At 40.2% G+C, this 27085-nt stretch overlaps 1 protein-coding gene across 3 annotated transcripts; it reads right to left on the reverse strand.

Annotated features, from left to right (window-relative positions):
- Positions 1-681: 681 nt before the first annotated feature.
- IQCE (IQ motif containing E) lies at positions 682-26845 on the reverse strand. Of its 3 annotated transcripts, none has more exons than XM_088063999.1 (21): positions 26683-26845; positions 24912-24959; positions 24262-24304; positions 23195-23335; positions 22771-22902; positions 21722-21792; positions 21081-21194; positions 19871-19941; positions 19576-19648; positions 19125-19174; positions 16397-16554; positions 15881-15936; positions 15370-15578; positions 14481-14585; positions 13627-13729; positions 11288-11383; positions 11043-11066; positions 10058-10153; positions 8896-9026; positions 8086-8201; positions 682-3890 (listed from the first exon to the last, which is right to left on the reverse strand). In XM_088063999.1, exons 1-21 carry the CDS (start codon positions 26722-26724, stop codon positions 3799-3801), a joined length of 1971 nt encoding a protein of 656 aa, XP_087920125.1. In that variant the 5' UTR covers positions 26725-26845; the 3' UTR covers positions 682-3798. The 3 variants fall into 3 exon arrangements, with proteins under 3 accessions (XP_087920125.1, XP_014108267.2, XP_087920126.1); XM_014252792.2 differs by having other exon boundaries at positions 682-3894; XM_088064000.1 differs by lacking the exon at positions 26683-26845 and adding an exon at positions 25661-25677 and having other exon boundaries at positions 682-3894.
- Positions 26846-27085: the final 240 nt, after the last annotated feature.

A 27085-nucleotide genomic window follows, 5' to 3' on the forward strand; every position in this document is an offset into this window, starting at 1 on the left:
CTCTGGTGTTTAAGATTTAAAACTGAAGTTTCTTGTAAGAAATCCAGAGAATATGCCAGAGCTGAGAGGAAATAATAAAAAAAGGTGAAATTTCATTAACATAATCATCCAACAAAGATTGTCTCATCTTGTCCTCTTGTAACTGTTGTAGTCCTACACCAAGGACTCTGCTTGACAGGAGGATGATTGCAGGATTCCCATGATTTCACAGCAATGAACAGGGTCTTCTATTTCCATAAACCAGCATAAGGCTCCTTTAGGGAGTCCTTAAAGGCTTTTTCAGTTCACCTGGAAAGGAATGCACATGTCCTAGCTCCTTCCAGAGCATCACAAACAGCAACAATAACCCAGGTGAGGGGATACACTGTCAGTCAACTGTTGAACTCTCCTCTCCTGCTGTCCCTCAGCTGCTGCCAGACCAGTTTTTAAGAGAAAAAACCCATCAGATCTTTCAATTCCTCCAGGCTTTGGTCAGGAGCACTGCTCATTCCTGATGGGACAACCTTGAACCTGCACTAGAAGAAAGAAGAAATTTCACACCCTACATGTTTCAGTTATCTTGTTACTGTCCATGCAGGAAATCAGGGATAAAAGGTCAGCCCAGTTGTGAAAAGAGAACAACAGAGGCCAGAGGGGCAATGAAAATACAGCAGTAGCACAACAAACACATCAACATTCGGTTATAAACTTTATTTCAAAATTCAACAGTTCAAAGAAAATACATTGCAATTGTTTAGCTTTTCAAAGTTCCCAAAATAAATTATATAAAATGCTTGCACAGTTCTAAATATTAAAAAGATCATAAAAATTAATGGTGCTCTCATATGCCAAGATTAATCCTTTTCCATTTTGACTACATTAGAAGTTGCCTGTGCAGGGATTATTTTTAGAGCTATGCAGGAAACAATACAGTTTTCAGGTCTTGATGCCTCAGTAAAGATTTACAGGCAAAGGCACTTAAGGGCAAAAAGAGATCAAGAGAGATAACGTCCCATTAAAGTCAGATCTGTGCACTCACACACAATCTCTAACTAACACTGCTGCAAACTGCAGAAGGTTTTAAGTCAGAAACATTATTCCATATTGACAGAATTGAAAGTGTGCTTTTAGTTTACAGAGGATACAGGGGAGTTTAATTTTAATTCAAGAACTTGACCCACAAGGTTTCCAGGACTTTCTTTAGTGGTGTTTTTTAGAAACAGTGTGTGTGTATTTGGCCTATCTTGGCAGGTTTGAGCCACACTGATTTTTACTGTCCTCAGCTCCCTGTTGAGGAAAAATGCCATTTATTCAAAAATTAACTTTTTCTCCCCTCTTTGTGCCACACTTCTTCCCAGATTTATGGGTGCTGGCATTCAGACAGATAACCACAGAACCACACCTAGTGTCAATCTCTACTCCCTCCAACACATTCCATCACAGTGTACAATAGAACAACACAAAAGGCTAATACTGTGCAGGTTTCTCTTCCTACTGTACCACATCAAACTTCTGATGTGTACTGAACACATAATTAACTTCCAAAGTAGGAGTTTGAAAGCCATGTCAAGGTTAGTATCAGATTTTTGATAGCTGGGAGATAGCACCCCCAAATCTAGGAAGTTTTAGACACATTTGAATTCACCCCAGAAAACGCTTGCTCCTTTCCGCCCAGGTTTCTGCCTGTGTCTGGGTCATCCCAAGGTCCTATCTCCCATTTATCCCAGAACTTGTCTATTGACAGTGCTGATGCTGGTCACATGCTCAGCTCAAACACAAGCCCTTCTGCTCTGTATCAACTTCCTAATACTGTCATATTGCTCATTACAGCACAGTAAAGTAAAAGAATGCTTTCTTCATTGCATTTGCTGCCCCAGTATTTCCCTATAGGATGACAGCCAGGCTGGTATTTGGTATCAGCCTTGGTCCTGACATGTTACACACTCTCCCTTTAATGTGTCAAGACCTCATCTCTGGTTACTCTCTGGAGAGATCCATGACAGAGTCACAGTTACAGACCTGAAATATTATACACAACAACTCAGTACAACACTGCTTCCATTTAGCTAAATGACCCTTCTTCTTAACATGACTTCCAGAAAAAGAAGAAAACAGATCTCATCTTCTACCAGAAGGATTCTATCCCTTTTCTTTTATGTATATTTTTTTATCCTTCCTTCAGATGACAGTCATGTGACCAAAGCACCAGCAGGAAAAATTTACCCAGTGGGAGTGCAAATGACATTCTTCAGACTGCTTTGGGTATGGAGAGCTCCCAAAACTGCCTTTGGAAATAGCACAGGCAGCATTTCCACCGATGGGATTAAATGAAATCAGCTGCATTGTGCTGCAGCCATCCAGTTTCTTCCTTGGCTGCAAGTACTGGCACAAACTATGATAAGCCTCAGATAGTGCTTCATTGAAATCACAAAACTGAGACAGCCCTGACTTATTGGTATTCTGAGAAACAGTGGTGACTGATTTTTAATTTAGAAAAGGTGATAAAAATCTTATATTTAAGAGTGTGCTTTCTGTTTACAGGAGACTTTATTATGCTTTGATGACAAAGAAACCATTAGTGTTTCCAGAAAACCTTCACCACGTGCTTGTAAAATTAATTTCCCCTTCCAATAAGTATCATGATTTATCTAGTTCACCTTAAAAAAAAATCATACACATTTCAATGTCTTTGAAGGATATTGGTGCAACAGTAGGAACTATCTAGTCAAAAAGTACAGCCTGCAGAGAAGATCTGGAAAGACCCCCCTGATTAAATCCTCAACAGCCCATGAACCCTTTGGTCTTTCCATGAATAATTATATTGTGGGTGCTTTTTCTGGATGCAGTCCTAATTTCTGTTATAATCCAACCTACCAGTTCTGCTCCCAAACCAAATTGCCCAGATTAGGTATGAGCAATGTAGTCAGGTGAACATTCCAGACAGCTCTATCTCCTATGTCAAGTATTTTTACACTTAAATTAAGAGTTGACCCTGCAAAAGACACATAATCTGTGACTTTTTAAGCAGAAAAAGCACTCACAAGGGTATCCCTCCACAGCACACTCCTGCTATTACACACCTGCCCTGACAAATCCCAAAAGCTGATTATGTCATCAGACATTTCAACATACTACACATATCATACACACACATGGAAAAGGTCAATAAATAAGAAAACCCAGCTGATATAGTGGGCCTAGAATAGCCCTATGACAAAGAAATGGCTTTCTAAAAGCCTTTACAAGGTCTGCATAGACTGTAAATGTCCAATATAAAAATAAACAAAAAAGATATTAAAATATGATACAGGAAAAATTTTAAATAGCGAAGAACAGAAAACAAATACCAGTTGTACTCCTTTGCATACACAGGCTGAAAACTAGAGTTATGTCATTTACCACCTTCTGATGAAACAAATTATTTTAGTTGACCTGAAACAAAACTTTGTTTGACATTAAGTATCTTAAGGCTTTATTGCTTTCATATAAATTTGGTAACTGAATTTGTAATCCTCATTGTGAAGCAAAACATCAAAATGTTTTGGTTGAGTTTTTAAATCCAAACTCCTAGCATAGCAGGAAGGTAAGGTTAACAGTCAGTCAGTGGCTTTTAGACATAAAGTCTGCAGAGACAACATATCAAAGAATTACTCCTTTGTGGCTGAAATCAAGTGAACTGTCATTAAAAAGGGGCTGATATTCCCCATTTTCCTATCTTTGATATGCTTGATCTCGGTACAAATAATTTTGTTGGTGAACCAAATAATTCAAGATCGCCAGAACCTGTTACCAAACCTTAGAAGTGGGTGTGGCTTTTCTTCACCTGCAGCAAGGGAGGGACAACAACAACAACGTCGTCGGAGTCGTCGGAGAGAGCCTCATCCAGGGGCGCACAGGGAGCAGAGCAGGACCTGCCTGAAATGATTCCAGCAAACAAAGTCATCGACAAACAACACTGACCAAAACAAACCCTTGTGGCAGTGTGGTGTTCTCTGAGCCATTCTGTTTCCAGGCCTCCCTGGAGTCACCCAGTAATGGATGACTCTGATCTTTCTGTGCATGGAGCTGTTTCTGTTCCTCTTTAATGAGCCAGAGTGCACAGCAAGGGTTGAGCTGGCACACTGACCATGCACGAGCTCTTTTATTGCCTTTAAATCCTTGCAAGGGGTTACACACACCAAGAAAAGCCATTTGATGCTGAAGCCATTGAAGGACAAAAACAAATATTTATTAAATGGCCAGAAAAGGAAAAATTGGCCCAAGCTTCAACTATGCAGAGGTCACAATGAGACCTTGACCCAGATATAGATGGATCAAAAGCAAATAGATGCAAAAAAACCTGGAAGCTCTCAGTCACTGTCTTTAACCCTTATACATGTACAACACCCACAGTAGTGTTTGCATGCTGTTCTACTGTAATAACAAAAAATAGTGACCACACCACTGGGTTTTTCCCTTTATTTTTTATTTTGTTTCTTGGCTATTTTTCTGGATATGTTTTTATGCATCTCAATCATTCCAATGTTTGAAGAAGTGTTCAGGCTGTGAACAGATATTCCTGATGATACCAGTAAACCCTGGAGAATCAGAGGCATGAAATGAGTATGTACAAAGTCCCTGACACAGAAGAGCAGAACCAGCAGCTCATAACCCCTGTGCAAGAGATGTAGGAAATGATGACTGCTATTAATACCTTCCAGCACAATATCCTCCCCTCAGCTATTAATACCTTCTAGCACAATATTCTTCCCTTAGCTCCACTTATTTTTCAGTTTCAAACATAAGTTCTCTGAATAGACTCTCCCAGAGAAGAAAACAAATCAAGACAACCTGTGGTAGAAAGAGGAAACAGGCAAGAAGCCACAGTCTGAGGTTTTGACCTGAACTGGAGGGCACACAGAGAATATTATCCAGGGAGAATAGACCTGCCATGGGTCTTGTAGTGAAATAAGAGATTCCTGACACAGGAAAAAAAAAAATCCTGGTATGGAAGAGCAGGCATACACAGAAAATGGAACATGGAATAAAGAAAAGGGACCACAACTGGCCCAGGAAGAGAAGAAGAGTGACAGACAGAGCCTGTGAATGGCAAGGGGGATGCATTACATTACATGACACTGATTTCAGCCTACAGAAGCAAGAAAACAGAAGATTTTCCAGTAAAGTGAAAATCTTCTCTGTGCCAGTCAACAAATAATGTCAGAGTCTTTCAGGGAGATTTATGAGACAGTACCACTGGTGATGTGGAGGAGCAAAGGGAACTGCCAAAACCAGGCATGATAACCGGAAGACGCAACTCTAAGAATAAACATATACATGAAATAGCTTAATATTATCCAAATCACCCTTGATTATATCCTGCTCTTGACATATAAGATTTTCTTGTCCTCATTTTCAGTTTGAGATCAACTTTATCTTGGTGCTTGTGAAGGGTAAGCACTGATAAGAGTTAAGGGTTGTATGTAAATTCATTATGATTCCAAAAAAGCTTGAAATGAAGTTAACAGTTGCAGCCAGAGTGGTCAGTAATATGCAAAGAGAAACATTGCCCTTAATCAAGATTGCTGTGCATGAACAGAACATATTCTTCCTTCCTGTCACTCCCCTGACAGAACAAAACAAAACATAACACCAAGTTTCACAGGCTGAATCGTTAATATCTGCTTCATTTCATGGGAAACAGCAGAAATGGCTTTATAAAATCTCCAGCTCCTGAGGACAAGCAAAGCAGCTTTGAATAATACACTCTTTTAAAATGCTTTTTTTTTCCCCTAGAAAATACAGAAACATCTAACCAGATGTAAACAATGAATTATAAGTCTGCACTGCTACACCAGGATTATATATATTCCAAATATATATATATATATTCATTCTAGCAGATGTATAAGTTTTTTTAAAACACATTCTCATCTTCCCCATTGTTCTGAAAAATAATGCCAAAAGGGTAGTGAATAAAAATGATTTATTGCAATACAGATATTGACTGAAAGCTTAAGATCATTTTAAGACCTAGAGGTCATGAAGTGCCAGTTTGGACTTGGGACAAATGAAGGAAGAACTTGTTCAACAGCTGAATGATTTAAAGCTGTAAGAATTTGATTGCTTTTAAATCACTTAGCTGCTCAAAAAGCTCCTTGTCTCACATCCTTCCCAAGCTGCAGGATGACCACTGAAATCCCAATTTACCATTAAACCCCAATTTTGCCAGTGGATTTTTCTATCAGTCATGAGCTCAGAATGGCAGAGGTGGATGTGTAGTTAACTCTAATTTTAGTTTAAGCTACATAAATCCACATAGCAAAAAAAAACCCAGACCAATCACTGAGGGGTTGCATTTACACCAGGATGCTCTCCTTCCGTTAGGAGGTTTTTCCCAATTCATTTTTGGGAGATTTTGGCTAAACACTCCCATGCACCAGGACCTAATACTTCAGAGAGCTCAGTGCCAGACAGTCTTTTGGGCAGCTGTGCAGTTACAGAAGCACATCCCCAGTGTGCCTCCACCTGGATACATTCTGTCCTCATCCCAGAATTTGAAAACATCTCTCACATTCGTAAAATCAGCACCAAACAAAACCTGGTCTGCTCCCAATCACTCCTTTTTGATATTCACCAGGAAAGGACTGCAAGGAAGAAAGGAAACCATACTTTGAAACTTTCTCTCTCTTCCAGTATAAACTACTCCAGAACTTTTTCACTCATCAACTTGTCATCATAATCTGCAATAAAACTCAGCTTAGGAGACTTCATAGCTAGACAATGACTGTGCTCTGCTGGTATTCATATGACTGTGTTTACTGGGCTTGCCTCATCTTACACTCCTCTTTGGGTCTTAGAAGGGCTAAGCATTTAAGGGGTTCTTTTCTCTTTGAGTAGAAATTCACAACTGATTTACCCTGGCTTTAAAGTGAGCACACCAATGACTACTGCAGTAGAGCTCAGGCAAAACAGGGTGCTGCAGCACTATTTTTTTTCTGGATACTATCACCAGACATAATTAAAGTCACTCAAAACTCAAACACCTTCAGAAGCAAGTACTACCTACTCCTTCACAAAGTAGAATGTGCCTCTGAATATGGAACACAGTGGAGTTTCTTAAACATATTTTCTTCCACTTGAGTGTTACCTCTGTTTTCACAAGCCCTGCAAGTCTGGCTTACTCCCCACCTCCTATCTTAGAGAAACAGCCTCACTGCTTACAGCATTCTCTGTCTCTGAGCAAGCCTGCAGGGACTGGCAGCTTTTCATTGACAGAAAAAACGAGTCAGTGTTTCTCAGGTCACACTCAAAGTTGCTCCTTTTTTCCCCAACTGGTCCATAAAAGCCTAAAATATCCCACTCTGGACAGAACCAGCCCTTTTCAATTTAACTCCTCTGAAGCTGCATGTCCAAGGCTGTCTTATCTGCAGCATTGTTTTTTCTTACTCAGTACTTCCAATATCCTCCTAAAAGCCTCTCTGCCTTTAACTCCATCTTCTCACAAACAGCAGTAAAGAATCCAAGAAGAAAACCACATGGCACAAGAGCCACAAAAGAGACAGATTTTCTCAGTTTGTATTACAGTAGTACTTGCTGGCAAGGTTATCCAGGACTTCATTTTTCCCCTTACTGCAGCAACTGAAGACTGCTGAAAAAAAGGTGACTAAATGCATATGGCTGCCTAGGATGGCTCTTTTTAGCAGATGTCTGTCTGCCTGTCTTGTGCAGAAACTAAGTCAGGGTGGTGGAAATGCTCTCAGCTTGTCTATGGCTAAGGGCCTAAAAAGTGATGGGAAGTACCATATTCCAGCTACAGGGCTGAAAAGGAAGCAGAGAGGCAATACAGAGGAACACCATGTTCCCTCAATAATTACAACTTACACCAGAGACCTTCCAAACCCCAGCTGGGACAAACAGACAAAGCACTGTGAAGAAGCTGGTGCTGAGACTGTCAGAGCTTTTATTTTTTTATGTAGGGAACTGCTCGTGCCAGTAGAAGCAACATGTCACCAAATAAGGAGTACAAGGATGCACATGTGTGTGCACATGCAGATGTTCTCTATAAAACTGTGCATGCACCCACTCAAAACACCCAGACTTTTGAACATAGGGGAGGGAGATTACCAGGGAGAGGAGATGTGAGGACTGAAGGTCTCTGGAGAGCTGCTGAGCCTGGTTTCTTCTCTGTGATGTAAACTGCAGGATCTGCTTTCCCACTGGGAGCACTGGGCACAGAGGGCCTGCAAAGAGACACACTCAGAGCATGAGGCACAGAACAGTGTTTGCAGTCTCTCTTTCACAGGCTGGGCTGGAAAGTTTCTTGTGTTGCTGCTTTATCACCTGCAGAAGTGAACCCAGACACTAAACAGAGGCGACAGCCATGTAACTCTCCTTGTAACCACGGCAGCCAACATTAAAAACTTTCAGAGCACTAAACCCTGGAGAGAAAGGAAGTATTTTTCACCATAAAGTCACCATAAACCTAAGCAGCAATCAAATCCCTGCACCCTGCCTGAGCTAAGTGACTTGATGGCATTCTAGCTTTTCCCTCCTCTTCCTCCACATAACCCTTCACCTGCACATGTCAGGGCTTCAGATTCACACATTAAGCAAATGTATCAGCAATCTGTGTGATAACAACAGTAACTTTTCTGTTCCAAAGAGTAATTATTTCACTTTACTTTTACTCACTGCTATGGAAGAGAACATGCAGCAGGATATGGGAAAACTCCTCCTTCCACAAAGCTCCTCTTAGTTGCACATCTTTTTAATCTTCTCAAGAACAAGCTCTCCCTAGTCTTTTTTGTAACAATGGCCTTGTTCTCCTTCTCTGCCAGGAAAGCCACACTAAAATTCTATTTAAAAAATACTCCTCTCCCATAATAAAAATGATTTTGCTATTGCATGTTGCATAAGTATCTACTCCTTGCTTACCTCTCCTGAAGAAGTCCTGTACGTGCTAAATGAGCCCTGAAAATGGACTGGATGAATGTCACAATCTCATCTCTCTCCTTGCAATCAGAAGAAAAGCTCAAGCAGTCTGACATGGAAGACAGGCAGGAGTTCTGCAAAGCAATCAGATTAAAGAAAACTGACCTTTTACAGATTGCACAGAAGCTTGACAGAACCTTTCACAATCTCACTCTTGATTGTGAAACTGGCAGTAGAACAAACATCCCCATCTTTTGGGCTGCAGTTTTTAAGATTCTGTAAGAGTAAATCAGCAGGAAATGCAAATCTGATCATCATATAAGCTTTGAAGTATCAGCATTCAATTAATGAAAGAGCACACACCTGCAAGGAAAGTTCATTTATTTTCCAGGAAGGAAACCTTTTGAAGTTTAAGGAGGTAAGACAACCTTCATAATGGATTTATCTTCTTCTATCAAGCCAAGTATTCATTCCTCCTACACTGGGCCAGTTTATCAGAATCAACGAGCATGGAAAGTGCAATCAGAGGGACAACTTGGATGGAGAATTACAAAATAACTATAGCCTGCTAAAGGTCCAAAGGATATTTATATAACCTGGCAAATGATTTACAGAAACTGAATGTTTAATTGGTAGGGAAATTTTTTCATATTCAGAACTAAATAATCTGGAGCAAACTGGACAGGATAGAGGACACCAAGTCTTGGGCTAAGCATGCCTCACCAAGGCTCCTTTACTTTTAAATCCAATAAAAGATGTTTTCCAGATTCTTATTGCTGAACTTCGGTGAAAAAAGTTTATCTATTACTTCAGTGATTGAGTAGTGAACCCTTGAGAGCAGGTAAAGCTTTGAACACCACTCCAAATTAAAGAGTTAAAGGCTGTGTTATCTGATGGGAGAATCAGGGGAATTTAGTTACAGTCTTACAGACCACAAGGCTAAGAAGTTACAGCTTCACTTCTAAGAGAAAGTGTGAACTACAGAAAGTAGGAAGGGAAGCCAGGGAATGAGCTCAGTATCTTTCTAGAGTTACAGTGATGTTGCCAACCACCACATTAAAACAATTACTAGGTGATTCAACAAGTTAAGCCTGGAAATAAAGTCCTTTACACTGCAAGATAAACACAGGGTGATGCTGGGGTACCCATCTGCCCCCACAATTACCTTGGTGGGAGACTTTGCATCAGGCACCTCGATATCCAGCAGCACTTTCTGTCGAGATAAATGTCCTCTGAAGGCTGCCTGGAGCAGAACAGCTGCCTGGCATGGAGAGAAGTGGCCATTAGCTCCTCTGAAAGATAACCCACAGACATTACACCTCCAGGGTAAGCTCTGGGGGTTAAATTCCATCTGGGAGGTGGTCAGGACTGATCCTATCACATGCAGTGAAGTTCTAGTTGCCAGCACCAGCCTGTATTTCACCAACACAGCACCATGCTCCCATTTCCACATGAGATTCTGGCTACCCAGAGGGTTCTGAGATGCTCTGCTACAATCAGAAACCAAGCCAAGCCTGGCAGACCTTGCGGTGATTACACTGAATGCAAGGCCTTCCACTCCCCTCAGGGATTTTACTGGGCTTTAATCAACAAAAAGCATTTAGAACAGCTTGTTTGTGTCACGTGGTTAGAATTAGTTCTAATTTCTGAAAGTGGAATTTTTAGCATTCTGGAAGAAACAAATATAAGATGCTACACTGTGCTACTTGAAAAAAAAAGTTTAATTACAACCTGTTTGCAAAACATTCATTAAGAAGCGACTTTATGTGACAGATTTGTCTCTATCTTCATAATTCTCACAAACATTTTGCCTTAGCAAAAGCTCCAAATCCTATTTCAAGTCTTTCTGAAGATTCATCATAATGAAAATTAAATCAGGATTAGAATTATCTCTTTCAGAAAAAAATTCCTGTCTGTTGGTATCTGACTTTGTTCAGAATTTTCAGAAGCTCTCACCTTGCAGAAGGTGCCAACTATGGAAAATTTGAGACCAAAAATTTGAGACCACTGACAAAATACGTGAAACAAAATCAGGATGTCAGAAGGAAGATTATAGGCGGCCTGAAGAACAAATGTTGTGTTGGTTGTTTGCCCTTTGATACAATTGAAATCTGTTGTAGTGTTTTGTTGGGTGTCATAAATGCACTCACCTCATCCAGAGCAATTTCTTCTTTCTGAAATGAAAAATGCCCATGTTAATGCCAACATATATACAAGTTTTAGCTAATAAAGATTTGTCAAATTTTCCCAATAATTAATAGACACAGAAAACACCTGTCCCAACCCCTGCCAAACTCAAATAACATAATCTTTCCAGATATGTGGATAGATGCTAAAACAAGAGTTAAGATTCAGAGGGGGATGTCCTTGCTGTTCCCTGATAGGAGAATCTCACCTTGGTTCTGTACATCTTCCAGTATCTCTGGATAATTTTGGCTGCTTGTTCTTTCTTGTGATTTTCTTTGCTTGTGACCGTGCAGAGTGGTGGAGCCTGCAAAGGAGAATCTCTAAGTTAGAACAGTAAAGACAGAGCTGTGAGGGAACAGATTACAAATGACTCAGGAAAATCAGCACCAGAGCTCATCCTGCCTGCAGGGCAGAAGGAAGTTCAAGATGAAACTCTTAGTTTTGAACCCTGCTTGTGCTCAAACTCATCATGGAGATGACTCTTAAGAGTGAAACACATCCCTGCCCCTTTGCAGCCCTCAGCAGGGCATGGGAATGGAAAAGTTTCCATTTGCACACACTCCTGTTTTTCTGTGCATTGCTAAGGCACTGCTAACCCACTGCTTTGTTGCTCAGAAATTATCTGCATGTTATCAACAGACTGAGAACAAAACTCAGGTTATCTGATTTTGCAGTTCTCCAGGAAAGACAAGTATTAATTAACCAGGGAGGTCTCTTAATGTCTCATCCTGGAAACTGTGGCCCTATAATCATCTCTTTAAGCTTACTGAGAGCTGGCCATTGTATGACACCAAGCTTGTGTAAGTTGGCATAAATCTACTCTTCTATCTTAATGAAATTAATTAGAGGAAAAAGGAAGAAACCGAGAATAAAACAAGATTTTGTTCCAGTAATTTCTCCCAAGGTGTGGTTGCATATTCCACCTCTCACCACTTGATCCTTCTGATCCCTAATTATCCCACTTTAATTGTCATACCTCACATGCCAAACAAAAGTTAACTGCAAGTTTTAAAAGACTAATTTAATTTGTTGGTGTAAATTTTTAACCAGAGGAACAAGAGATTTTATACTCTGAAAAAACCTCTTGATTCTGTGAAAAGGATTTATTTATAACCTAAAACTGCCGAGCTCCAGGCTTAAGTTTAGCAAATGGATCATGTCATATTAAAAATGACAACCTACTATTAAAATGAGAAATTGGTAGGAACTTAGTGATAATTACAAATAATGGGAACATTTCAATAAATGGATGGTTACTGGCCAAGAATATATATAGTCTGCAGAGGGAAAAAGGAGCTGTTTGTTGGCTGTTTTTAAAGACTCCAGTTATTTGGTATTCAAAACATCCTCCAGCATCCATGAGCCTCTAACACACAGAAAAGAATCTACAGAATGGCACAGTATATCAGAAACCAGAACCCTCTTAAGTCACTGGACATTTTTATTAGTATTCTTTACTATGTGTATTTCAGGGTCTATTTATTTTTAAGTGCAAATCAAAATCTCCAGTAATAATTTCCAAGTAGTATTTAGTGAAAGGAGATTAACATGGCCACACTGCCTCTGAAAGCAGCTCTGTCAGTGCCCATCCATTTCTACTGGCCAATTTCCACATTTGGAAGAGAGAAATAAGATTGTAAAGATATCCAGCTCAGACATATTTCACAAAACCCCCAACTGATTACAGAACCACATTTAAGACTGTCCAGGATTAACAGATGCATGAATATATTTATTAGGTATGAGAAAAGCCAGAAAGAAGAGTTTATGAATACCTCAACTCTAGAAAAACTTCACATGGAAGTGAAGTTCACTTATTTCATTGTATTGACATCTTCCTTAATTCTTGACTCAAATATTATATTCCACCAGCAGCAGAATTAAAACCCTCTCAATTTCCATGATGATTAGTGCTCTACATCCTGTAAATCTTTCCATGGAAAAGAACCTCACTTCCATCCTAACAGAAAAGCAAGCAAATATTTTCTGACTGGACACCTCTTGGGCTCTAAGTGACCACCTGGAAAGCAGAAAAAAAACACTGAAAAAGGAAAATTCCACTGAAAAGGGATTTTTATCTTTTGTCAGTCTGCCAGTGAGCACATCTACCTTTGCATCCATTCTTTATCTAGCTGTCAATTCCTACAAAACCTCCCTTCCTCTAAAAAATCAGACTGAAATTAGGCAATGGCCTCAGATGCTGTAAGAAGACAAAAGTAACCACAAAGTTTTTATTTAAGCATTGGGAAAAGCCCCAGATACTTAAGAGTTTAAGGCTTTTGCAACACTGAACAAGAGAAAAAGCAATGCAGAGGATCACTAACAGAACAGCTTCCAAAAACTCCTCAAGTTGCCGTGTTAATTGCTAATTGTTGAAATAACTTATTTCTAACAAATAGTGGGAGTTAACCATCATTATCTCTAAGACAAGATTTAATGCATCTCTGAAAAAACACAACTAGAAGCTCTTCAGACTACCAGCTCCATTTGAAATCTGTATCAGGCACAAGGAAAAATGAAAAACACAAACAAAAAATGTGGCTGTACCTTATTAAGCTTTTCCACTGTATCTTCTGCCATTTGTCTTTTCTCTTCCTCCATTTTTAACTCCAGTTTCCCTACTTTCTGTGTCAGGTTCTGGATTTCCTCACTATGGTTGGAAAAGCAAAGACATTCATAGATTACAGAAATTTTCTGTTGACTCTGCTTTGAAAATACTGAACCTATTTCATAGCACTTGGTTGCTTTGGGTAAAAAAAGAGGGAAACTGCTCAGGATGATACCTGTTCTCATAGTAACAGACACATAACATCAACTCTCAATCTGTGATAGCACAGCCTTATGGTAAAACTAAGAAAGTCCCAAGGTTACTGTGATAGCCTTGATACTATTAATAATGTATTTAGATCTGCAACGTTTTTATATTTGTCAGACAAAGTCCTTTCTCACAGAACAATATTGGAATCACTTTTTGTGCCTCCCTTGCACAGGATTATCATTCACAGTTGTACAGAATACAAGGAGTAACTGGAATAACACAGAGGCAATGGTCTAGAAACACAGGCTAAGGTAAAGAGAGTGCAATGTTTTCCTAGACAAAAAATGTCTGAGCCCAACATAAAAGCTTTTTCCATTTATCTTATAAGTTTTATCACAATTTAGATCTTATTTTTGTAAGATCTATACTCCTTAGTCTTCCACTTCCTCTAAAAGCACCCTATAGAACTCTTCCCCCTAGTAACTTACTCCATCCCTCCAAACATTTCTGCTTAAAAGAATCCCCAGCATCTTGCAGTTCAGATGAACTCCTATAGAATTTGAGCCACTTCAAAAGAGAATTATACTTTAGGAGATTTTTTTTGAGGGGTTCTGAGAGGATCTATTAATACAAAATGCTTTACCTTAAAGTTTGCTCTTCTGTACTCTTTTGTTCTATCTTATTCTGCCACTTCTGCAGCTCCAGCTCTACTTCAGCCTTAGCCTGCAGTAACTGCTTGATATCTAATCTACAAAGGTACAAGGAAATCAAAGTGATACCTAAGACATTCATACTCCCACAAAGTAGTTATTTTTTTCTTTAAACTTCTAAATCAGTTGGGTTTTCTCAAATTCATAAAGTAACTAAATGTTTCATTTTTCCTTTTATACAAAACAAAGTGCAAGCACCCTTTGCTGAGGAGCAAAAGGCCTCCTCACATGCTCTCCCTGTGCATTTTTGTTGAGAGGTGACACAGGAGGCAGTGTCACCAACACACCTCCCTGTGGGCATGTCCCTGCTCCCAGTGCTCAGATTAACCTGCCCCAAGGCCCTGACACACCAAACAGTCCAGGAAATACAAACTGCAAATCAATCACTTCTGGGGAGAGCAGAGGCCACAGAGGGCAGAAGGCAGGTTTAAATGGAGAAAGTGGGAGATCAGGACAAACCATGTTGGAAAAAAAAAAAAACCCACACAAATTTTTACAGCACAATATGAGCAAGAAGTCCTGCATAAACATATAACCCTTCAAAGGGTTTTCAGTGTGGTTGGCAGAAAAATAAGCCTTGAAAAATGTGCTAGAAACAAGCAGAAATTCTCATTTTCCATCCTTTGGCTTTTTTTCTGCAATGTAATTTTATGAAGCAAGTAGGATTAGAAAGAAGCTTTTCAAATAAAAACTGAAGGGATTCTCAAAATTAATTTTCTAGCTGAAAATGTGAAGTCCTTATGACATCATTTCATAACAGATCAGAAATGATGAAATAATTCACACTTTCAAAAGAACATTCCAGATAAGAGTCACACTTACTCTTTACTGAGCAGGAGGTTCTGAAGTGCCTTCCTATCACTCTTCAGTTTCTTCACCAGCCTTTGGAGGCGACAGCATTCCTCACCATGGTCTAAAGGTTGGGATGCTGGATGATCCAGGTCCACAGAAGGTGAAGATGACACAGCAAGCACTTGTGATGCCTCACTATCAGCTGAGGACACCCTGCTGCTCTCCATGGCACACACTTTCTAAGCAGGGCAAATTTACATGGCAAACACGCACAAAAAGAAAAAAAGAAAATTAAATTTAGCATGAAATTACCTTATTTAGGCCATGAGAAAAGACCAGCTTTAAAACATGCATGTATATCTAACAAGTGTGATAAAAGAAAACAGGAAGGGAGGGTTCATGCTACAGGCAGCAGGTTATGTGTATGAGGCAGAATGCACAAGGCTGACATTGAAGGACAACATGCCAAGAGCACAAGGCAGTGGTTCTGCATTTTCTATTCCCACACAGGTAAGAAACCTACTTAACTATGACCACTTACTTTTTCTAGATCCGAAATCCTCCTCACCAGCCTCTGTCTGCTCCACTCGCTATAATCTAAATACAATAACAAAGATTTAAACACGTAACTACATCCATGGGGCAACATTGTTCTTGCTTTTTAAAACTTCTGGCTATATTAAAAGACCATTTAAAGATTTCTGAATGCCAACTTTAAATATCTACCAATGAAAAAATGAGAACGGGCTTAAAATATCTGACTTCTAAACCAATTAGCTCCAAAATCAATATAAGCCACTCACATTCACCAGTTCTCAGCTGCTGAAAAAGTTCCCTCTACCAATTACAGTTTAGAATTCCCAGGGACAATAATAGAGGAAACACACAGCTGACTGGAGAAATCAGAGACTCCTGAAATGCTCTCATTCCAACTTTGCCACTCCTGAATCACCTTTGTAATAACTCCCTTATTTCTGCCTTGGTAGGGTCCCTGTCACACATCTTTCAGATGCACCCAAATCCCTTGCCGCACGTTCACTGATTTTCTAGCACGTACTTTTTGTTTTACTGGGAGGAGGGGAACTGCTCAGCACATGATCCAGATCTTCCTTCAGCCTCTGATTCTCAGCCTGCAATTCCTTGACGTTCCTGGACAACCTCAGCACAGCAGCATTCAGTGACTTTAGTCGTTTTTGGGTGTCTCTGCCCTCTGTACTTGGAAAAGGGGTCAAAACCAGAAAGTTAACTTAAAAGCAGAGAACAAAGAAGCAACATTAAGAACAGTGGAGCAGCTTCACTATTTCAGTCAGATGGTTGAGCTGACAGCCTCAGTTTCTCCATAATAACATTTCTTGTTTCTTTTTATTTGGGGAGTTACCTGTTCTCTTCTGAAAAAGCACACAAAGATCATCTCGCTCAACACTTCCACATCTGTTTTAATTTGCATCAAAGAAAAAAGATACTTTGAAACACAGAAAATGCATTTAATACTTCCTCCCCCACTCTGTTCCATCTATGCACAAACAAGGGCACTTGTATGAATGTTGCTTATCTTATTTTCTGTTTGTTTTGTTAACCAACCTTATAATGCTTCAACAGCACTCTGTGAAGGTCTGATTTAAAAAACACTTCAGCCAACTGTGAGACTCCTCAAAAAAGAAAAAAAAAAAGCACAGAAAGCCAACCTGCAGGTTCTGGATGGCTTTGGTTCACTCACAAATATTGAGACTGGGGGCAGAGAGAGAGGGATAGACAGAGATGGAATAACTCTCAAAGAAATCCAACACCCAAGTGTATTTTCAGGTAACTGGGAATAGTGCTCTACCGTAAAAGAAGCTATCCTTGTGTCTATAAACCCCAGAGAGATTTGATACAGATTTGAAGAATACAACTAATATAGAAATGAAAGGCATCAGAAATGGGAAAGCCTGTTATGTGTTAAAATTACTTTAAATATACTACAGGGATTTTTAGCTTTTTTCTAATAAAGTGAGGGAAAAAATCTGAGCTTCTAGATGTTGCAATGTTTGTTCACAAAACAGATTTTTAGTGAGACAAAATATTTTTTTTATGGCTATGAGAAAACTCTTAAAAACTTACTTCTGGAAATAAAGCCCTGAAGTAACTGATGGACTTAGTTTTGCACAAATGCCACTGCCAGTGACAGCCACAGAAGAGTTTGTGAAGGAATCTTATATCCCAACCACTGGAATAATTACAATGTAAAAGGGGAGACAGCCTACAGTTAGGATATCACAGTGAAAGGCTGAATTTTTAGCTGACCTCCTTTTTAGAAATTAAAAGGCAATAAAGAAAAAACAAACAAATAAGGCTGTCCAGATGTCATGGATGACTATTCACACAGCTGTCCCAGGCAGCAGGGGGAAAAAAAGAGTAAAAACCAAAACACAACACACCATCAAAATGGGGTAGTGACAGGGATGATACAAACCATAACAATACCACTCAGTGACATTATTTTAGGCCCATCTAAATCTAAATTAAAAAATCTATTTCAGTCCATTTTGAGGGCTTGAAAAATTAGTTTCCAGCTACAACTGGATACTACAGCTTCACATATAAATAACCATACTTCACTATTAACACTGAAAAAGAGAAGCCAAATGCCATTCACTTCAGCCAGAACTAATGGAGACAAGGATCATGAAAGAAATACTCTCAAACAACTCTTTCAATATGCCAGAGTCCTGACCTTCAACATGATTTATTATTTCAGTGCTCAGCCTCTCCAGCAGAGACTGACAGTCACATAATGGAGAGAAACTGCCCTGACCACCACTTTTTGAAGCTATGAATAAATGAGGACAAGGAAGAGACCTGATGACTCGTTTTTACCTGTAAATAAATTAGGTGTGATGGTTTAGAGCCTTGAGAGGCTGGTCACTGCAGCCCTGAGCCAAAATATTTATTTTTTTTTAAAAAAGTGATAAAACAAATTGCAGTTTTCAATCTGTGAGCGACAGTGAATTAGGGAACACAAGCAGTATAAATAATGACCCTACGGAGTTATCACATGTTTCTATTGATCTAAATAATTACACTCAAGACAGTTGTCTGTACTTAACACTAGGAGGTAAGTATATTTTGAAGTGGTGTGGTAACAAATTTTACTATCCTACAAGACACTCTTACCCTTCTCTCAGCTTAAATAAAACTCACTTGCAGTGATGCTTTTGATTTGCTCTCTTAGTGGGGCTTTATCTTCTGTCTTTGTGCTTTGACTTTTTTGCCTCTGTAAACTGTTCACCTTCACCACCATGCCCACACTTGCACACCAGTGACAAGCACTCCTACAAGCTTCTCTGACACAATTTACTAGTCTGTGTCTCTGTACCAAAGAAAAATAATGTTTACTCCAAGAACATTTTCTTTGCAGCACACACTCTAGAGCAAGCTGCAGAACTGACTCAAGTGTGAAATGCCAAACATCCAGGGAGTTTGTTTCAATTACCAGTGATGCCAGAATAGGTGTGATTATGAGGGAAGATGCAACAGAGATAAATTTTCAGCGCTATCATGTACTTTTTAAATAGCTCTGGTATTTTTCCACATGCACAAAATGATCTATCTACAAGCAAAAAAAAATATGACTAAGACATATTTTAAGGCGGTGAAGCAAACCAAAGCAGTACCAAAAGGCAAATCCAGCAATCTAAATGACAAAAACTGTTCCCATGTAGTAGTTTTCCATCAGTTAAAGTAGGACACAAGTGATGTATCAAACACATGCATGCAAACATTTGCATCAGAAGAATTAAACATACTTTTTCCTCATAGTCTCAGACTTGGCCAGGAGGAGCTGGAGGCGATGAACCTGTGAAATACAGATTCCATTAAGGAGCATTAGCAATGACAGCTTCCACAGCAACACATTTCATTAGGTGAAAATCAGAACAAGACTCTTTGGGTAGTGGCAGAGCTAATGATGCCATCACTGACAATCAGGCTACTGTTAAATTTGCTTCCATCTCAACATTACATTTATGGATGTACAGTGGGTTCTTTATTTGCCCTTTTTCATTAACACATTCAACTTATTGAAGATTTTTTCAGGATGTTCAGCTGGAGCTATGAGAATAACTATGAAAACCTGCTACCAATGACAGGTGTTGTTAAGTTATAAGAAACTTATCTTAAACATTCCATTTAGGCTTTGACTCAACAGCTGACCAGTTTCCTGTCCTGCATGCACACTGAAGGACCTGCCAGACATACCTCTTCATAGTAGGTTTCCATGGCTAACCTCACTTCTTCCAAATTATTGGTCTTCACGTCTGACTGGAATTCACTGAAAATAGAATGACACAAAAAATAATTCGGTCAGATCAGTGAAGACACTGCAATCTGGTGGTTCATAATTTTTTGGCTCATAATTGCCAATACATTCTTAGGAGTTTATGAAAATGTCTTAAGGAATAGAACACAAATGAAAAATAACATGGATTTCTAATTCTCTTTATTAGCTCACCCAGTACAAGCCTCTACCCCCGCTGCCCCCTCAGAGTCATACTTAATAGTGTTGTCTTTCTCTTTGCACTGCTCTTCGAGCTTGACAATCTTCTGCTTTAATCCAGTAACCACCTACAGAAAGAACAAAGAGCTCGTGAGTCCTTGAATAATCTGTCTCTTCACAGGTCTATTCCTGTCTGTCCTGTCTTTATAAATTGTACCTAATCAGATACACTTATTTCTACATATTTCAGTACTTAGTAAATCATACACATCTGCTACCCTGTGAAAAAGGGAACACTGACAAAATCAGATGCCTGATTTCATAATGAGCTTAAGAATATGGATACACAACCATAAAATAAAACCAACATTGCTCATTACCTGGCCAATGTCAAAGCAGCAAATGATAGGGAGAATACCCTCTAAATAGAGTCAAGACAATGACAAAGAAAGCTCCCCAAAATAATGTTAATTCTAGATCTTTGTTACTGACTCCTTACCTTCTAACAGACAAAGGTTATGTGATTCCCTAACTGATCATTCGTTCTGACCTTATTTTATTTTTTAGCAGTGTTTCACCTTAGTAAGAGGAAAAAGGACAAATGAAAGCAGGAAGTGATGAAGACACTCTTACCCATCCATTATCAATCTTCTTCTCAGACAAAGCTCATGCCAGCTCAGAGCCCAGCAAAGTAACACAGAAAAAGCAAGTGACAAACTCTGCTGCTTTATTCTACTGCTGGCTCTTTCCACAGAATTTTCCAACCTGCTCAACTCCACAGTCCAACAGCTGAAATTCTGAACTCCCTATGCACACAGCTTTGTATTAGCATGTTTCTCCCAAGATGTAGGTCACACAGTGACAGCCACAAGAAATTCAGTAAGATTCAAGTCTGACTATAACCTCAAACACTTCTCATCAGGGCCTGACAAGGCTGCTCTTCTGCCTCCTGGTCGGGTCTCAGGACTGCATGAACCTGCAAGAGGTTAACCCCCTTCTACTCTCAGGCAAAATACTCAGAAAGTGGCCCCTAATGAGACAGCGTTTTTATTTTACCTTCAGAAATTAAAGGTATTTGTGCTAAAAGAGCTTATCTGCACTGCATGGCATCAACTTCCTTTGAACTGAGCTGGCCTGCTGATCTGAGATGACAGATCAGATATCCCTTCACACCACCTCTCATATTGCAGCCCGTCACTCCTAGGAGTCACCACACTACAAACTCCTACTCTTTTGCCCTACTTTTATCTCCTCAAGAAATACCCACCCTGGAAGGATCCAGCAGTTGTTCAATCTGTTTATCCTTTCTATTGTTCTCCTCTTCCAGTCGACGGAGCTTCGTTTTCATTCGGTCTCCCTCATTCTTCTGAGCTTGTATTGTCTAAGAGAGGGGAGAAGAATCTTAAGCACATTTCAGAAATAGGAAAATGCAGACTTTTCACATGCAAACACATTTTGATGTCAACACCAATCCAATTATGGAAAAAGAGGAAAAACCAACAAAAGACAAAAACATCACACTGGACCAGGGAAGCCACCAGGACAGGACAACTTAGAGAGGAGACAGAGGGAAGATAAAAGGAAAAGGTCTAACAGAAAGACAAATTACACAAATGATCAACCACAGCCAAGGTATTTGTCTATAGGTAACGCCAGAACTCAACAAGCCCAGTCCACACCCTTCATACACTGCACTAACCTCTACAGGAAACCCACCCTAACCATATCACCACAGTGAAATTGTATTAGACAGACACAAGTTTTAGTTTAGCCCTACATTACAAATGCAAAAAATGTGGTGGATGTTCCAAGTTGTAGAAACCAAAGTATTCTGGATCATTAAGGCCAGGATATGTACAGGATGGAGCAATGCCATGACTTTTTCTGTAAGTATCAGAGAAACTGTACCTTTTTCAGTTCTATAATTTCATCATACATATCTTCTTTCTCTTTGTAGTCAGGAGTTCCAGGAATATAGCCTACAGAAAGGGGTATGTAAAATAAGTAGATCCAAAAGAGGTATTTTTAACCAACCAGAAACCTTGCAGTTAAAGAGAAATATCTAGATCAGCACCAAAGTGGAAACTAGGTTTTTTTTCTTTCCTAGAAGAAGAAAAATCAGCAAGGAAATTAATTTTAGAAACGGAGGTGAAGTGGAAGCATTACTGTATGAAACTTATGCCAGATTTTGCAGCCAATTTTTTCCTAATTACTTCTCTTCTCTGGTGTTATATTAAAGTATCCATCTCAAGAATAATACAAACTTCACAGAATACTGCAGTCTTCTCATCCCAATAAATCCATAATTTACAAAAGGTTTCTAAAATATGTCTAGAATACATTTTTTTATTTATGCTTTTTATTTATGCACAAATATATCACCTTGTAAAGCTGCCAGAAACTGTGTATCACCAGTAAAAGTATAGGTGTCACTTTAAATGGAAGTGGAATTTTAAAGTTTACAGTTCTCCTTTTAGAAAAGTAGAATAAAACTTCGAATGTTTGCTCTTCTCATAAAACTCATTTGATTTTAATGTCACAACCACATGATAAAACACTTTCTAGAGAAGAAGTAAAAGGAGTCAATTACATAGAATTTCATGCAAGCAGATGGTTTCTATCAATGGCTCCTAAACTATGTTTTGAAGTCACAATAAATTGTCTACAGCTGTCCCATTGAACCATATTATATTTGCAATGTTTTCAGCTGCAAATGCAAGGCAATTTGCAAAAGTTCTGAAAGCTAATGGTGATTCATTGCTCAAAAAAATTGGAAATCCCTGCCTTAACCAATTTAGGAATCTCAAAAAGTATCTCATGGATCATATTTTGACATATACATTTTAGCAAACTAAAATGGCTCTTGCTTTACTGAAGCTAAGATCTTAAGCAGTGTGTGTTTTTAGAGGAGAAAAAAGATCATTTACTTTTATCTACCACACCATTACAGAGTTTACCATTACTGGAAGAACGAGAATGTTTTGGCTTCTTCATTCCTAGAGCTTCCTTCAAATATTCTGGAGTGCTACTGGAAATGTTAACTCGCATATGCCCTGTGTCAACATCTGATTCCAGAGCACGGCTCATTCCTGCCAAGAGAAATGGAACAAAAATACAAAAATCAGGGGTAATTTTGAATTAAATTTGTGGAGTTATTCTGAGCAAATGCAACATGGAAAGCTCCAGATGCTGCTAATTATTCCCTCTATAAATGCCAATGCTCAAGATCAGATAATTCCAACCACCCAAATAAATTACAGTGAAATTAATTCCTATGTAACCTTTAATCAAATACAAATCTATTTTTAATAGTTTATATGTTAAGCTATCCACAACAATGAATTTCATCCATAAATGCAAACAACATTTCTATACTAATACCTTGTTTCAGAGATCCCAGCCACATCTGCCTTGGGTTTTTAACAGCTGCATTCTCAAAACAAGCACTGCCCGTTCCCTGCAGAGATCGCCAAGCTGCAGCTTTTTTAGGATACAGTTGTGTGCTTGAGCTGTAGGGAGACTCTATAGCAAAAGAAAATATCTCACTGTTGCCTTCAAAAGCTCAAGATCACTAAAATTCTTGTCTTGTCCTTCAAAGTTTCCAGACTCAATCCTATTACTTGTAAAAATAGAATTTAACAGCATATTCCATACTGGCTTATATGGAGTAATGGGACAGTCACATAAAGAAATCCTCCAAAACTCAAAAAACTCCACTAGAAAGAAAAAAATACAATTCCAAAAAATGAAGAGGCTTAGAAAAACGCAGAGTGACAGCAGTATAACTCAACACACGTGGAAATATTTATGTGTACAGTTTGGATAGGCATCCCTATAATACCTGCACATCCAAATGTTGTTATTAATGACACTGGGGGATAAAGCCTTCTTTGAAACATTCACTAGAAGCCTATGAAGGGATGTAAATGGAAGAGTATAGCAAAAAACATAAACCCCAGAAAAAAGGGACAAACAATATTAAAGCTGCAGATCTAATATTAAAAATAACAACATTGTACTGTGAAAAAAAAACCCAACCCATCACAACAAATAAAACAGAGAATGACTAAATCTACACAGATATCTATGACTGGATGGTAGAGAGCTCCACTAATTCTACAGTCTCTCTGCACAACAAGTATCAGCATTTCTCCAAAAAGATAAGAACAAAAAATTCAAAATGCTTGCCATCAGAAGGCATAACATGAGAAAAAAGTCATCTGTGCTGGAGAGTCCAGAATTCAACCAATCCATTAATGTCAATATTTTAGTCTAAGTTGCATTTCACAGGTTACAGAACAGACCTCAAATAGATGTGCTCTGCACACAGCAGTGAATAATTCTGAAGAGAATAACAAGACGTTTTCTCAAGTAAAGCTCCCAGTTCCTGTATCCCACAAACATATCTGGTTTTGCAATTGCAGAATAAGAAGTTTTGGAACACTTACTTGGTGATTTTGGAGGCTTGTGAAGAATCTTTTTCTTTAACTTCTGAAAGAGAAATAGGTTTTTTTATGTATTGAAAATACGCAACTCTTAAGACTTTATCATATAATCTCAAAACTGCCTTCAATCTCCATTTTCTATGAAGATCTTTTGTTCTAATAAGACAAAACATTTTCTATAGAAAAGAAAAATAGTAGCATCAAGCATACATAGATTTGGACACAGTAATGGTCACCAGGATCAAGGTTGTGCCAACTGAAGTCTGATTATACAGATAAATTATCAATTCTTGCTCAGAACATAAGACCTTTCCCATCAATATTAAATATGAGTGGCAGCAAATTCAAGATGATCAGAGGCTGATCTGTAGAACCCTTTAGCTAAAGGAGTTATTCAATTCTATTAAAACTCTCTAAAAGGATTACATAAGCCCACAGCTTGATAGAACAGCAAAATAAAGCCAAACATCATTTGCAGCCCCAGTGCTGAGAATCTGGAAGCCAGAATTACATCAGAAATCAGAGGTTTGTGATTCAAGCCCATTGCAGCACAACTGTTCACTCTCCTCTCTGAGGGGTGCTTGGTGAGCAGGAAGCACCACACAGATGCAGCAGGCATGCAGATGCTTTCTGGAGCATTAATCAAAACTCACCATTGCTGTGTCTGACTCGCAGGTTATCACAGACAGGCTGTCATCTCCCTGGGAAACACAGACAGGACATTTGCTATTGACCACCTGCTTGTAATACACATCCAGAAAACTTCTACACTTCAACAAAGTTGGAGCACAATAAATTCAAACAGCAAGCACTGTGACCTCTGTTTCTCTTCCACTGCATTGCTAAAATGTAAACTGTTCAAGATAAAAATGAGCCATTTTTCAAAAACACTAAAGTCACTGAAAGATGGTGGGGCTCTTGCTGCAAAAGCCAGCATCAGTTGCTCTAGTACAAATAGTTTCGGGATATTGTGAAAGTCACTTCAGAAATGAACCATCATAGAATGCTTTGGGTTGGAAGGGACCTTAAAGATCATCCAGTTTCAATTTCTGTGCCATGAGCAGGGACACTTTGCACTTGAGTCACAGAGATTTGGCACTGCAGTGCACAGCATTACACCAGCTGAACCTTCAGCTGGCTTTGCATGAATTTCTCCACCATCTAAGCTGCAACTCACTCAGCTCTTCCTCACTCACCTGTCCTACCCCTGCTATGCTATGGGAAAGCTCAGTTTCCATATTGAAATGAAGAAGAGCTCAGGCCCAGGGAAAAATCCTCAAACGCAAGGAAGACAAGCTTCCCTCCCTCTCAAATGCAGGCACATCCACAGCTGAAGGAAAATTTCCACTTAGCTTTCAAATTATGCGGATGCTGCCCTCACAGAAAGACCTTTCCCACTTACTGCTCACTCTGTGGCACTCAGCACCAATCTTTGGACACAAAGAGACTGATCTGTACCTGTAAGATGCAAAGGATGAAGTGTTTTTTGAAACCCTGGAAGAACAGGAGCAAGGATTGACAACAGAGCAGGTTAAAGAGCCTGCCATGCTGGCTGAGAGCGAGCAGGGATGTGTCCTCACACACCAGGCCATAGAGTTTTTCATTTCCTGAGGCAATGCTCCTTGCAGCACACTGATTAATTTTGTTATTTTAAGGCGCCTCATTCTGAAATATCTCTCTCCCTAACTGCAGCTATCATATTTGGAATCAGAGAATGTGGAGGGTGCTCAGACTTGATAAATGGTAATATGAGAACATTCACCAAGATACAAACGTGCAATAACAGCCCCACCACTATTGCTTGGTAACCTTCACAGCCCCTTTGCTCCTACAAAACAGCCCCAACCTGAGCCACCTACAGCAGGCAACAACAGAACATGGGGGCTCCCAAAGGGGCTCAAAACCTCCATCTGGCTGCTGACAGGGTGGGAAACAAACACCAACACAGAATCACAGAATTATTAGGTTGGAAAAGATCATGGAATCCAACCTATGAACCAATATCACCTTACCAACCAGACCAGGGCACTGAGTGCCATGTCCAGGCTTCCTTTAAGCACCTCCAGGGACAGCAAATCCACCACTTCCCTGGGCAGCCCATTCCAATATCTAATCATCCTCTCTGTGAAGAAATTCTTCCTAAGGTCCAACCTAAACCTTCCTTAGCGCAGCTTGAGAGTTCGTCGCTTGTGTGCCGTGCTGCGGGGCAGTGAAGGAGACACAGGCAGAGCCCGGGGTCCCGCGGGCTGCAGACGGCAGAAGCCATCCCACTCCCCACCCGAGCCGTCGTCTCGCCGGCCTGGCAAGCCCGGGGGCGCTCCGCGGTTTTGCTCCGACCTTGCGGGAGCGTTTCCTGAGCCGAGCCCGGGCCGAAACAGGCCTACACCCGGGGCCTTCTCCTCCTCCCCGCCGCTCACTCCTTACCAGCTCCCCCTCCGCGGCCGCCTCGCCGGCCCCCCGGGCCATGGTGGGAGAGTGGCGGGAAGGCCTCACGGGGCGGCGGGGCCGCGAGGGCCCCCTCGGGCCGTGGCTGCCGGCTCAGGGCTGGGGGCGGCCATGGCTACCAGCGGCACTTCCGGGTCGCGGTAACCATGGCAATCGTCGCGCAGTGCCAGCGCCCCCCAGCGCCCCGGGGTAGTGGCGCATGCGCAGAGCCGCGGTGCCAAGGGGGGCGCTAGGCCTGGCCGCGGAGCGCGGGTGACACCAAGCGGCCCCGCAGCGAGCGAAACCCCAGCGGGCGGCGGAGCGGCTCCTGCGAGGGCTCCGCTCCACTGCCAGGCCAAGAGCTTCTGCCCGAGAGCGCTCGGACAACCCCGGGCAGGGCGCG

The sequence above is a fragment of the Pseudopodoces humilis genome, chromosome 18 (genome assembly GCF_049639895.1).
Source record: "Pseudopodoces humilis isolate 2021_Gansu_Grassland_sample_001 chromosome 18, ASM4963989v1, whole genome shotgun sequence".
Lineage (NCBI taxonomy): Eukaryota > Metazoa > Chordata > Aves > Passeriformes > Paridae > Pseudopodoces > Pseudopodoces humilis.

What these genes read in the sequence shown, in the direction of transcription:
- IQCE (XM_014252792.2), bottom strand. Translation starts at nt 26,724, where the DNA reads ATGGCCCGGGGGGCCGGCGAGGCGGCCGCGGAGGGGGAGCTG. An exon ending in TGGAAACCTACTATGAAGAG is followed by an intron (nt 19,175 to 19,575) that starts GTATGTCTGGCA and finishes TGTATTTCACAG; the next exon opens with GTTCATCGCCTCCAGCTCCT. An exon ending in AACCTCCTGCTCAGTAAAGA is followed by an intron (nt 14,586 to 15,369) that starts GTAAGTGTGACT and finishes GTACCTTTGTAG; the next exon opens with ATTAGATATCAAGCAGTTAC.